This window comes from Lissotriton vulgaris, unplaced genomic scaffold, assembly GCF_964263255.1.
Source record: "Lissotriton vulgaris unplaced genomic scaffold, aLisVul1.2 SCAFFOLD_675, whole genome shotgun sequence".
Classification (NCBI taxonomy): Eukaryota; Metazoa; Chordata; class Amphibia; order Caudata; family Salamandridae; genus Lissotriton; species Lissotriton vulgaris.
The window spans coordinates 435,162-447,457 of NW_028249837.1; the positions used below are offsets into that span (position 1 = coordinate 435,162).

A 12,296-nucleotide genomic window follows, 5' to 3' on the forward strand; every position below is an offset into this window, starting at 1 on the left:
AGTAATTTATTTGTAATGAAATAGTTATTTTTTAATGATTAATTTATTTTGCAATTAAATATTAATTGGCAATGAATTATTTTAATTGATTAATTGAATAATTAATTGATAATTTATGTATATTTTTAAATACATTATATGTTTTACTACTGGAGCGGGTTGTGGGTTTATAGGGGAATAGGGAGGGAAGTAATTTAGTTGTAATATTAATTAATTTTGGGTAAAGGAGTATTTTTAGGGTTCAGGGTCAGTTTTGGGTTTTTGGGTAAAGGGGTATTTTTAGGGTTCAGGGTCAGTTTTGTTTTTTTGGGTAAAGGGGTATTTTTAGGGTTCAGGGTCAGTTTTCAGTTTTTGGGTAAAGGGGTATTTTTCGGATTCAGGGTCAGTTTTCAGTTTTTGGGTAAAGGGCTATTTTTAGGGTTCAGGGTCAGTTTTCAGTTTTTGGGTAAAGGGGTATTTTTAGGGTTCAGGGTCAGTTTTTGGGTAAAGGGGTATTTTTAGGGTTCAGGGTCAGTTTTCAGTTTTTGGGTAAAGGGGTATTTTTAGGGTTCAGGGTCAGATTTCAGTTATTGGGTAAAGGGGTATTTTTTGGGTTCAGGGTCAGTTTTCAGTTTTTGGGTAAAGGGGTATTTTTAGGGTTCAGGGTCAGTTTTGGGTTTTTGGGTAAATGGGTATTTTTAGGGTTCAGGGTCAGTTTTCAGTTCTTGGGTAAAGGGATATTTTTTGTGTTCAGGGTCAGTTTTCCCTACTGTTGCACCCACTGAAGTGGGAATAGTAATTTTTACCCCTACGCTATCCAACGCGTTCCCTACTGTTGCACCCTCTGGAGTGGGAATAGTAATTTTTACCCCTACGCATCCAACACTTTCCCTACTGTTGCACCCTCTGGAGTGGGAATAGTAATTTTTACCCCTACGCTATCCAACACTTTCTCTACTGTTGCACCCTCTGGAGTGGGAATAGTAATTATTGTTAAGTAAGTATATATTATATATGATTTGTTAATATTATTTTTTTTATTAAATATGTATTATTTTTTTTTACCATTATTAAATATATTTAAATATGTTTAAGTAATTTATAAGTATTATTTACAGTATTTTTCATGTTATTTTAAACCCCCAAAAAAACTATATATTTGACAACGATATTTTTAACATCGATATTAGTTTTTCGATATTTTGGTACTTACCATGTTGTACATAGGGCGTCGATATTCTTGCAATCGATATAATTACGCCGATATTTGTGTAGGTCGAAATTCTGTCTGTCGAAATTCTGTCATAGATCCATTATGATTTCCATACTTATTCAATCATAACCTTTTCCCATCAGAATGATTACATTCGTGTTTGTCTACCTAAGCACTTTTTACTGCTGCACAACTATTGTACAATCGTAGTGTCCACCGTCTATGGAAGGTGGGAAGAGGCCCCTCCACAAACTGTCTAAGATGTTAACTAAGGGTAGGCGATTTCAAACATTTTTATGGCATGGATACGCACAGTCATCCAACAATATTGGTGTGAGATTTCCATAGATCTATCTGCAGCACTTGGATGGCAAATAATTTGCTTCCATCTTGGGTGTCTCAGAAGAGGAGGAATATGTGCGGTATGAGTGAACCTTTCATAGATTTGGGGCTTCTGCTGTCTACAAGAGATATTGCAAAATGCAAGAGGTCTCTAGTGCCCCCCAATTATGTAATGGATTAGAGCTATGGACCATTACACACCGACGGAGTATGATATTAGAAGCAGGAAGCTGCCTGCGCAGACATGCAAACCTATGGGGCTCCTGGCTGGATCATGTAAATTTATCAATGGGTTAAAACCTAATTATTATGCTAGCTAGCAGGTTGCTGGTTCATGTTCTAGATGATATCTTCTCTTGACCATTGATTATCATTTTTATGACTATGTTTTGCAAGCAGCATGATCTTTGTACCCATCACTGTGATAGTGTAACGTCAATAAAATGTGTTATCAAAAAGATGTTCCTTTGCAGCCACCGTACCAGAAGCAGAAGCTATGCTATTCTAATGTCAATAAGAGGAGCTGCAAAATCCAAATGTGCGTTTTTCAAAAGCCATAATAATTATTTTGAATAGGTTTGAGGCCTAAAGACATACATTGAGAGAATATTGCTTACTGGATGTTTGCAAAGTTCTTCAAATGAGCCTTTAATTCCCAGCTTGGCGGCAAAATCCGGCAATACTTCTGAGTCAGGAACCACAATACCCACCAGAGAAGCCTTGGAAAAAGAATATGATATGCAATTATGTTACAGACACTGGCACGGGAATATGGTCCTGCCTGTGGACTGGCATGCTATTTCACAACTCAAAATATCTGATGTAGCTTTGGTCAAAGTTTATTGCAGTTGTTTATGATTATGTCACCTGTTTTGATTTTACTTCCCATCAAATACAGTTTCTGAAAACCTTCTTATGAGCATTGCAGTGTAAGCATGCATTATATCTTTAAAACAGATTATTTTCTTGTTCTTTTATAAAATTTGAGGACCACTACATGGCATGCACAAGAAACCAGGCAAAGGAAAGGGCTGCCTAAGGTGGCAAGGTGACATGTCAAGATAATCCAGTCTAATGTGACCATGCGAAACAAAGCCATCATCTGGCCAGCTGCTACAACTCAAGGCTTCAGGAATCATGGACATCACAGCCAGGGCATCACTTAGACAAGGAAGACCTTTATTACCTTCAGACTGTCCCCGTGTACGAAGACCTGGGCCACGGGGGGACTGCTGATGTACACATTCTCAATCTTCTCAGGTGCAATGTACTCGCCCTGGGCCAATTTGAAGATGTTCTTCTTGCGGTCGATTATCCTTAGCGTCCCGTTCTGCAAAGAGGCACAGTTGTTAGCCTGGCACGTTCCCTGCTAAACCTCCATGCACCAAGAGATCTTCTAACAGTGACATTTTGCACAGCTTGTGCTCAGCGAGAGCAGATCCGCTCCCCTGGTTGGACTGGAGGGATAGTCTGAGGCAGGAATTCAATAATGACATTTAGCTCACCAAAGGCTTTATAAAGAGCATCAGAGACCTTCCACATTTTTCCATCTTTGTGGATGGTACCTTGTGGAAATTATAGGCAGAGCATTAACCTTATTACCATATTCTATAGCTGATCTCACAAAAGGAATTAACTATTGGTGCTTGCATAATGATGCAAATGAACAAGTTACTTACCTTCGGTAACACTTTTTCTGGTAGATACAGTATCTGCTTGTGGATTCCTCACCTTGTGAATATCCCCTTGCGTCAGCAACATTCAGAAATTCTTTTTGTAGCTTCGCGCCGACGTGGACGACGTCACAGAGGCACGGCATCGCGCGCGACTCCGCTGACGTCACCGACACCATAATAGGCCCACGCCGGCGTGATGACATCAGTTCTGCCCTTTTTTCCGTGCCTTCGAGGCACACGGACGGACCGGCAACAGAAGATATATACACAGTATACAATAGTCAAGATAACACACACAGTGTAAAGACAATGCAGAATCAATAAGAATAACATATATACATTTAAACATTGTCATTATCGAAGGCATAGAAGAGTGGACAACGGGGAGGCGGGTGGGCATGTGAGGAATCCACAGACAGATACTGTATCTACCAGAAAAAGCGTTACCGAAGGTAAGTAATTTGTTCTTCTGATAGATACATCTGCCAGTGGATTCCTCACCTTGTGAATAGAGTCCCACAGCAGTCCCCACTCCCGGAGGAGGGTGTCCACTCTCCTATATCAGAAAATCCTGGAGGACAAAACGCGCAAAGTGGGCGTCCCTCCTCACTTCGGAATCCAAGCAATAATGCTTAGCGAAAGTGTGGAGGGAAGCCCAAGTCGCCGCTCTACAAATGTCCTCTATAGGTACACCCCTAGACAAAGCAGATGTAGAAGACTTTGCTCTAGTAGAGGGAGCCCTTATACCCTCTGGCTGGAGGTTCCTTACCCACTAGGGAGTAGCAGATCTTGATGCATAGAATGATCCATCTTGAAAGTGTGCGCTTGTGCACAGCTTTTCCTTTCTAGCAGCCAGCAAATCCAACAAACAGCTGGTCATCCACCCTGAACTCTCTTGTTCTGTCCAGGTAGAAGCTCAACGCCCTCATGGGTCCAAGCGGTGAAGCCTCTCCTCCTCCTTGGAAGGATGAGGGGGAGGATAGAAGGTAGGAAGGGTAATAGACTGTCCTAGATGGAAGGGAGTTACCACCTTAAGCAGAAAAGCAGCCCTGGTCCCAAGAACCATTCGTTCAGCATGAATGGTCAAGAATAGGGGCTTCAGCTTGAAGCTTACTTACCCTCCTTGCCGAGGTAATAGCAACCAGGAAGACCGTCTTAAAAGACAAAAGTCTCAAGGGACACTTGTGCAAAGGTTCGAAAGGAGAACCCATCAGGAAAGTAAGCACCAGACTTAAGTCCCATTGAGGCACAATAAAGGGAGTAGGAGTAAATTTATTTGTAAGGCCCTTCAAAAATCTTAAAACTGCAGGAGATATAAACAATGACGGCTGATTCGGCAAACAGAGAAATGCAGACAAAGCCAAAAGATACCCCTTGACTGTGGCAACAGCAAACCCTTGCTGCGCCAAAGAAAGAGCAAACTGCAGTATATCGAGCCTTCAAAGGGTCAACAGATTTCTCTCCACACCAAGTGACAAATTTAGACCATCTGTATGAATAGATTGATTTGGTGGAGTCCCGCCTGGCCGAAAAAATGACATCCACCACATCATGCTCCCTGCATCGGATACTGGAGACTGCAGAATGACGGGCAGTGAGCATTCTCGCGAGTGGCGAACAGGTCCACCTGAGGAGTTCCCCACATCCGAAAGACGTGACGAACTACCTCCGGATGGAGCCTCCACTATTGGTCGGCTGAGAACTGCCGACTGAGACTGTCTGCACGCACGTTCAGAACTCCGGCCAGATGATTTGCCATCAGACAAATCTGATGGTCCTGAACCCAGGACCAGAGACACAGAGTCTGTCTGCAGAGACACAGCGACCCTACTCCTCTCTGTTTGTTGACATACACCATCGCGGTGGTGTTGTCTGTCAGGACTTGGACCGACCGACTGCGAAGGGAAGGGAGGAAGGCCTTGAGTGCCAAACGTATCGCCCGCAATTCCAGAAGGTTGATGTGAAGCAACCTTTCCTATGGAGACCAAAGACCTTTGACCGCCAGATCTCCCAGATGAGCACCCCACCCTAGAGTGGATGCATCCGTTATCACTGTGGCCACAGCTGGAGGCAGTTGAAAAGACTTCCCTTGAGACAGGTTGCCTTCCACTCCTCACCAAGTCAGATCCGCTGCAGTTTCTCTGGAGATCCTCACAGACTCCCTGAGACCTCCATTGTGTTGATACCGTTGCCTGCCGAGGCACCACTGGAGTGCCCTCATGTGCCAGAGTGCATTGTTGACCAACAGAATGCAGGAAGCCATCCGACCGAGCAGGCGAAGGACCTTCAGGACTGGAACAACCGCTCCATTGAAAAATAAAGGAATCAACTCCTGTATGTTGCGAATCCTTTGAGGAGGAGGGAATGCACGACACACAGTTGTATCCAGTACCGCACCTATGAAAAGGTTGCGCTGGGAGGGTACAAGGTGAGATTTGGGCACATTTATCGAAAAACCCAACATGTGCAACAACTGAGTTGTCTCTTGCAGATGATGGAGCACCTTCTCTGGAGATTCTGCTTTGATCAGCCAATCGTCCAGATATGGGAATACCGGTATCCCCGATCTTCTGAGATGTGCTGCCACCACAGCCATCACCTTGGTAAAGACTCGAGGCGCAGTAGTAAGACCAAACGGTAGAACCACAAACTGGTAATGTTGCAATCCTACCGTAAAACGGAGATACTTCCTGTGTGACTGCAGGATAGGGATGTGAAAATATGCATCCTGCAAGTCTATTGACACCATCCAGTCTTCTTCCATCAGCGCCTGAAGAACCTGTGCAACTGTGAGCATCTTGAACTTCTCCTGTTTTAAAGGTTCAAGATCCTGAGATCCAGGATTGGACGAAGTCTGCCATCCTTCTTGGGTATCAGGAAATACCGGGTGTAGCATCCCTGACCCCTTTCCTGCTCTGGAACCATCTCTATTGCACCCTTTCTTAACAGTGTCTGGACTTCCTCCTGCAGGAGTAACAGGTGTTCCTCCATGCAAAAACTTTAGCAAGGAGGGTAATTCCGAGGGAATTCCCGAAAGGGAAGAGCATGCCCATTTTCTACGAGATTGAAAACCCAAAGATCTGATGTAACCGATTCCCAAACCCGTAGAAAATAAGTAAGCCGACCCCAACAGGACCCGCATGATCCGGAATTGCGGATCTAGGTCTGCTTCTGTGGCTGGGGGGGTTGCAAGAGGTGGAGGAGGAGGAGGCTTGACGTCCTCGAGGACGAGCTCTTTGCTTACCCCTGTATGACTTATACAGCAGATTTTGCTGTTGATATTGCTGCTGCTGTTGAACTTGACGGTAGGGACGAAAAGAAGAACGTCCGAAACCCCTATACCTTTTGGTAGATGAACCTCTGGTCTGCAGCCCCAAAGATTTGGCAGTGGCCCTACTGTCCTTAAATCTTTCCAAAGCTGCATCAGCTTTTTTACCAAAAAGTCCAACACCGTCAAAGGGCAAATCCAATAACGCAGCCTGAACGTCCTCCGAAAAAAGTCTGATGACTTCAGCCAGGCAGTCCTTCTAGAGGCAACAGCAGTTCCCAGGATGCGACCAACTGAATCAGCAGTATCTAGCCCACTCTGGATCACTTGACGTGCAGCCGCCTGTGCATCAGCCAATACCTCATCAAAATCCTTCCTGTTGTCATCAGGAATTTTAGGAGCCAACAGTCGCAATGAATCCATCAGGGCATGTATGCATCTACCCATAGGGCAAGTGGCATTAGTCGATTTTAAAGCCATACTTGCTGAAGAGAAAGACTTCTTCGCAGTCTGATCCTGTTTCTTGGATTCCTTATCCCCAGGCACTTGAGGGAATGCACCCACAGTCTTTTTTGAACAGGCTGCCTGAATAATCAGACATTCAGGCGAGGATAAAAACTCAGGATCCCCAGGTGCAACTCTATACCTCCTTACAACACTTTTAGCCACTGCAGGAGCTATAAGAGATTTGCTCCAAACCTCCAAAATAGTTTCAGTTAATGCTTCATTAAAGGGAAGCAACGGTTCAATAACAGAACTTGGGGAAATGAGAACCTCAGTCAAGAGATTGGATTTATATTCCACTGTAGGCAAGGTTAAATTAAAAAGTTCTGCAGCCTTCCTCATGACCATGTGGTATGGCTTAACTTCCTTTGAAGGGGCATCAGACACAGATGGCAGCTTCCATTCAGGAGAAAGTTCCAAACCACTAGCTTCTCCTAGATCTTCAAAACAGTTCTCCTGAAGCTCACCTTCTTCCATCTCAGCCTCAGCTTCTCTATATCTTTGCTCCTCTATGAGGCGCTGAGCATCCCTTCTGGATCTCTCTTTCAACAGCCGCGCCGTTGGATCTGTGAATGACTCCGACGGAGCCGGTATCGACATCGAGATCGAATCCGTAGGACCAGGGCGCTGTTCTCGAGGTCGACTCAGAGCCGGCGACGTCTGTATCGGCGTCGAGTAATGCCAAGGCGGCGTCGGAGCCGGCATAAATGGCATAAAGGGAGATGGAGCATAGGAGGGGGAAACTCCTAAATTATACGCCAGAGGACCCATAGGACCCGAAGGTGCACCAGAGAGGTACCATGCTCTGGAATAGACACCATACATAGCATTTAAAAACGCAGTAGGGTCTTGACCTGGAGCTAGGAAAGGTGGGTAAGAACCAACAGACTGACCCTTCAGAGGTTCCGGGTTCGCCTCCTCTTCCACAGGTGGTTGTGTCATCGAACCCTCATTCAAAGGGACTTCTTCATCCTCTTGAGCCGGAGACGGCGCCTGAGACGGATTCAAAACCGGAGTCGGTGATTGAACCTGCGACTCCGAAGGCGAAGCCTCACCTTCTGGATCCAAGACCAGTGTTGATGGAGACACTACATCCTTCACATGCTTCCTCTTAGGCGACTTCGGTCTCGAGTCCGAATCCTTACCGGAGTGATGCCGAGATTCATGCCTTCGCTTCTTATGCTTCTTTTTTCGACTTTGAAGCATGACCGGATGACGACTCAGAAAGCGACGCCGAGCAGGATCTTTACCTCGACCTCGATCTCGACTTCGACCTCGCCCTTCTCGAACGGGATCTCGAAGTCTTCTTTTCTTTACTTCCTCTTAACTTCGCCATTAAAAGCTTAGTCTCCCTCTCTCGAAGTGCCTTCGGATTCATCTTCTTACACGAAGAACAGCTATCGACATCATGGTACGGACTCAGGCACCAGATACAGTCCTCGATCGGGTCCATGATCGACCTCATTTTGCCGCACTCTCTACATGGCTTGAATCCGGTCTTCAAAGGCGACATCTTCAGAGAGACAAAGAAGCAAGAAAACAGAGAAAACAGTAACAAAGTTACCAACAGCTACAGAGATTGCCCGAAACCGTTAGCGTCGACGACGCAGAAAAAATGGAACTGATGTCATCACGCCGGTGTGGGCCTATTATGGTGTTGGTGACGTCAGCGGAGTCGCGCGCGATGCCATGCCTCTGTGACGTCGCCACGTCGGCGCGAAGCTACAAATTTTTTTTCCAAATGTTGCTGACGCAGGGGATATTCACAAGGTGAGGAATCCACTGGCAGATGTATCTATCAGAAACAATAATTATACAGGTTACGAGACCCTAAACGGATATTAACTGCGTGCTATTTCTTTATGGGTCCAAGCCAAACATGTGTTGATATGAGTGGGCATGCAATTAACTGATGATAATGCATCATTAGAATTAACAGTAGTATCGTTGGCCTTGCTGAGCTCATCCTCAAGCCCAATGTTAACACCAACCTGCCCTGCCAGGTTCTTTCATCTGGCCCCTCTTTTCCTTCCACTTGTTCTTTCTCACATCATCACTCACTCAAACACATTATGTCCCCTAATCTCTCAGCCTCTATTCAGCTGTGGCCCGTGCAGGTAAGAGCGTGGGACCAGGTGGGGTGTATTTCGATGGACGATGACAAGGAAAAATTAAATAAATAATTATAATTCCCTCGTCATCATCCGGCGAAATCTCCCCTCACCCCGCCCCACCACCCCAACTCTCTTACCTGCATGGGCCAAGGTTGCCTCTATTGGTCCCAACTCTTCTCACTCTTGCAGGCTCTTGCTCTCTTTCTACTTATTCCACTCTTCTCCACCCTTCTCTCCCCCTTCCCTTTTTTCCTTAGCTCTGCAGTTGGAGAAACTCTGGTAAGCTCCACTGTCTGCCTGTATTACAGAAGGGGCCCTTTTTGCGAGCACCTAGGGCACCTTGGTATTATAGAAGGGGGCGCAGACGCTTGTGCGTCCTCTTCTATAATACCGATAGCGCTGATGCACTTAATGCGCTAGAGCTACCTTCAAAGGGTGTTCCCTCATTTGCATGGGGGTGTGCCCTATGCAAATGAGTGAATTCCTTTAACTCTGCGCCTGTGCCATATTACAGAAGCCCTCAGGAGACGCACTGAGAGTGCGCCATTTAAAAGGTGGCACACTGTCAGTGCGCCCCCTAAGAGCAGACCTCTGCAGGGCGTAAAGGGGGACCCATGGACCCCCCAGACATCCCATTGCAAGTGGGTGCAGTCACTGGCTGCACCCGCCTGCAAGGGGATCACTAATCCCCTTTGAAAGTGCAGGTGAGTGCCGCCTGCACAGTGAAAACACTGAGCAGCTGTTCCGTGTTTTCTGTGTTAAGGTGATGTACATTTTGGGTTTTCCCAACTTGACGAAACCCGTGTCTAAGTAATTTATTCGATTTGCTTAGGGTCATGGTAGATAGACCTCATGCTTCAGGGGATAAAACTGCACTTTAGGGCAATAGTGGAATGTCTGTTGTGTGTAAATAAGGGAATGGTTTTGGGCTGACTCCGTGAGAGGAAATGTCTGCACTGAAACAGCATGAAAAGAGGCCAATCAGCCGCCTCCTCTACAGGTAGGAACTCCATGAGAGATGAAATGATAGCTCAGACCCTGCGAGCTGGTATTTTTCACTTTCAGGCCAGCCAAACTCTGCAACCAGCATTTACTTTTGGTGTCAATGAGTGACTTAATTGCCGGCACCGTTTGCCATCTTGCCACCTTGCTGAACAGCAGGGGCGAGAGCGGGCACCCCTGAGTCAGAGGATGTGGCTGCGGCCACCGCCCGAGCCCCTCCACCATCCCTTAGGCAAGCCTGCAGCGAGGAACGGGCGTTTTCTCCTGGCTTTGCCTGTAGTATGGAAGATGTCGTGCCTGTGGAGACAGGACGAATCTCCCTCCCTCCGCTCTCGAGGGTTCGCTTGGATTGACCCTGTGTGTGTACGCGACCCCCACAGGAGCCTTTTGCTCCGCAGAACTCTTAAAATGTGCAATGTCTAGTGGATATACCATTTTGCCTTATTTTTCTTCGCATTCTCATATTTTGAATTCACATTTCCCAATTTAAATATAAACTGCCATTGCCAGAATGGAAAGGAACCGCAAACAGGATGAGCTACTATACCACCAGACAAGAAATAGTTTGAGAAATCTGGGTTCACATGCGCCCCCTCCTCTCCTGGCCCACTGCTCCCAGCGACGTGTTGTTAGTGGGCAGCTCACCCGTGATCCTCGACGGCTCGGCTTCCTAACACGCTCCGGAAGGGGCAGCGGACCCTCAGGAAAGCCAGAGAACCAATACAAGCACGTGTTTTTCTGCTGCCTGCCTTAATGAGCTGCAGGCCGGGGTCAGTCATGTCTTGAAGTGAACGTGTCGGCCTCATTTGCTCTGATTATTGCAGGAGATCAGGGGTCACGCGCCTGGGGACAATTATTGGGTTGAAAGGTGTTATTCCAAAGACAGCTTAGTGAAGCAAATTGGCCCACAGGAGGTTATCAGCTCCTCGGGGATGGCGACGGATCGGCTGTACCCAAGAAGTCGGTTAATTAATCCAGCTGCTTCATTAAAGGCCCGCTCAAGCTCTGTCATACTCCTTGTTTTAACTTTCCTCGTTGACTCAGTATGAAACAAGGCTCATTGGGATCTCACTGCACGTGATATGTGACATCGTGCCCCGTTGTTGTTTGTATTGCAATTGCAGAAAATAGCGACCAACAACAACTAAACGTGACCCATTATGCCACTTTTTCACACATGGCCCTCAATGCCTGGGTTGGTCCGATTCGAGGTGCTTTCAGTTTTTGTAGGACAAAGTGCAACACGTTTATTTATTTAGCATCAGTAACGTGCTACACTGCTTCAGAGCTCGGCATAAAGTTATTGGGGTTCGCCCAGGATCAAACAATGCAGTTTAAACAAGAATTGTCCGTGCTTTAAGGGGATGTTGTATGGTATTGTGAATCATTACAAGTATATATAATAATCTTTATTTAGGCTAAAAGCCATAAAAGAAACATACAGTTTACACAAGTAAATAGCAGGTGAAAATATATGTTTGTGTGAATGCAAAGAGCTGTAGAATAATATTGGTGTAGGTTAAAAGGTCATATCATAGTTACACAGTCAAGCAAGACCTAAATAGCCATGTAGGTTAATGACTGTCCTGCTCCCATCTGTGCTCCTATCTGAGAACAACAACATACATTTTCTAGTTATTTAAAACTCTTTATTAACATTCCAATACCATGTGTGTACCCCTGAAAGTTCTTGCTCAACCAGCTGGGTAAATATACAAAATGATCACAGCTACGTGGAGGGCAGCACTTTGTTTTGTGTGGAAGCATACAACTTCTGCCCAATCATAAGATGCACTCCTGACTTCCAGCATGTGGGCTGTGCCAAAGCCTTCTCTAATGATGCTCACGTAATTGTCTGGCAATAGCTGCGTTGTTAAGCCAGACCATAAAAAGAGACCCAGATTTCTAAAGCAGGTATTTTGTTTCTGCAGTCCACATATTAAGTTAACCTCTAGGTCTTCAAAGACCGTACCTTCTCTGGCAACAGCCACTGTATACATCCCCTGTTCTAGTTTCGGCTGCTCATGTAGTAGGTCCCGGAAGCAGATTCAATATCAGCGCTTGATACTATAAAAAACCTGTACTAAAAATCTTAAGTCCCCACTGTCATGTGTGAAGAGTCACAACGAACTTCACACAGTCTGCTTTTGCTTTCCCTTTATATATTTAAACAAGCTATCAGGATTTGATGAGTTACC

The 12,296-nt window shown here is 45.7% G+C and overlaps 1 protein-coding gene across 1 annotated transcript in view; it reads right to left on the minus strand.

Moving 5' to 3' along the window:
* The window catches only part of LOC147663476 (long-chain-fatty-acid--CoA ligase 5-like), a 225,920-nt gene that overhangs the window by 15,114 nt on the left and 198,510 nt on the right, over positions 1–12,296 (minus strand). Inside the window, exons 18-19 of the mRNA XM_086950420.1 lie at positions 2,721–2,864; positions 2,152–2,253 (exon numbers count right to left, since the gene is read on the minus strand). Coding sequence (XP_086806546.1) covers positions 2,152–2,253; positions 2,721–2,864 — 246 coding nt within the window. The remainder of the gene's footprint in view (positions 1–2,151; positions 2,254–2,720; positions 2,865–12,296) is intronic.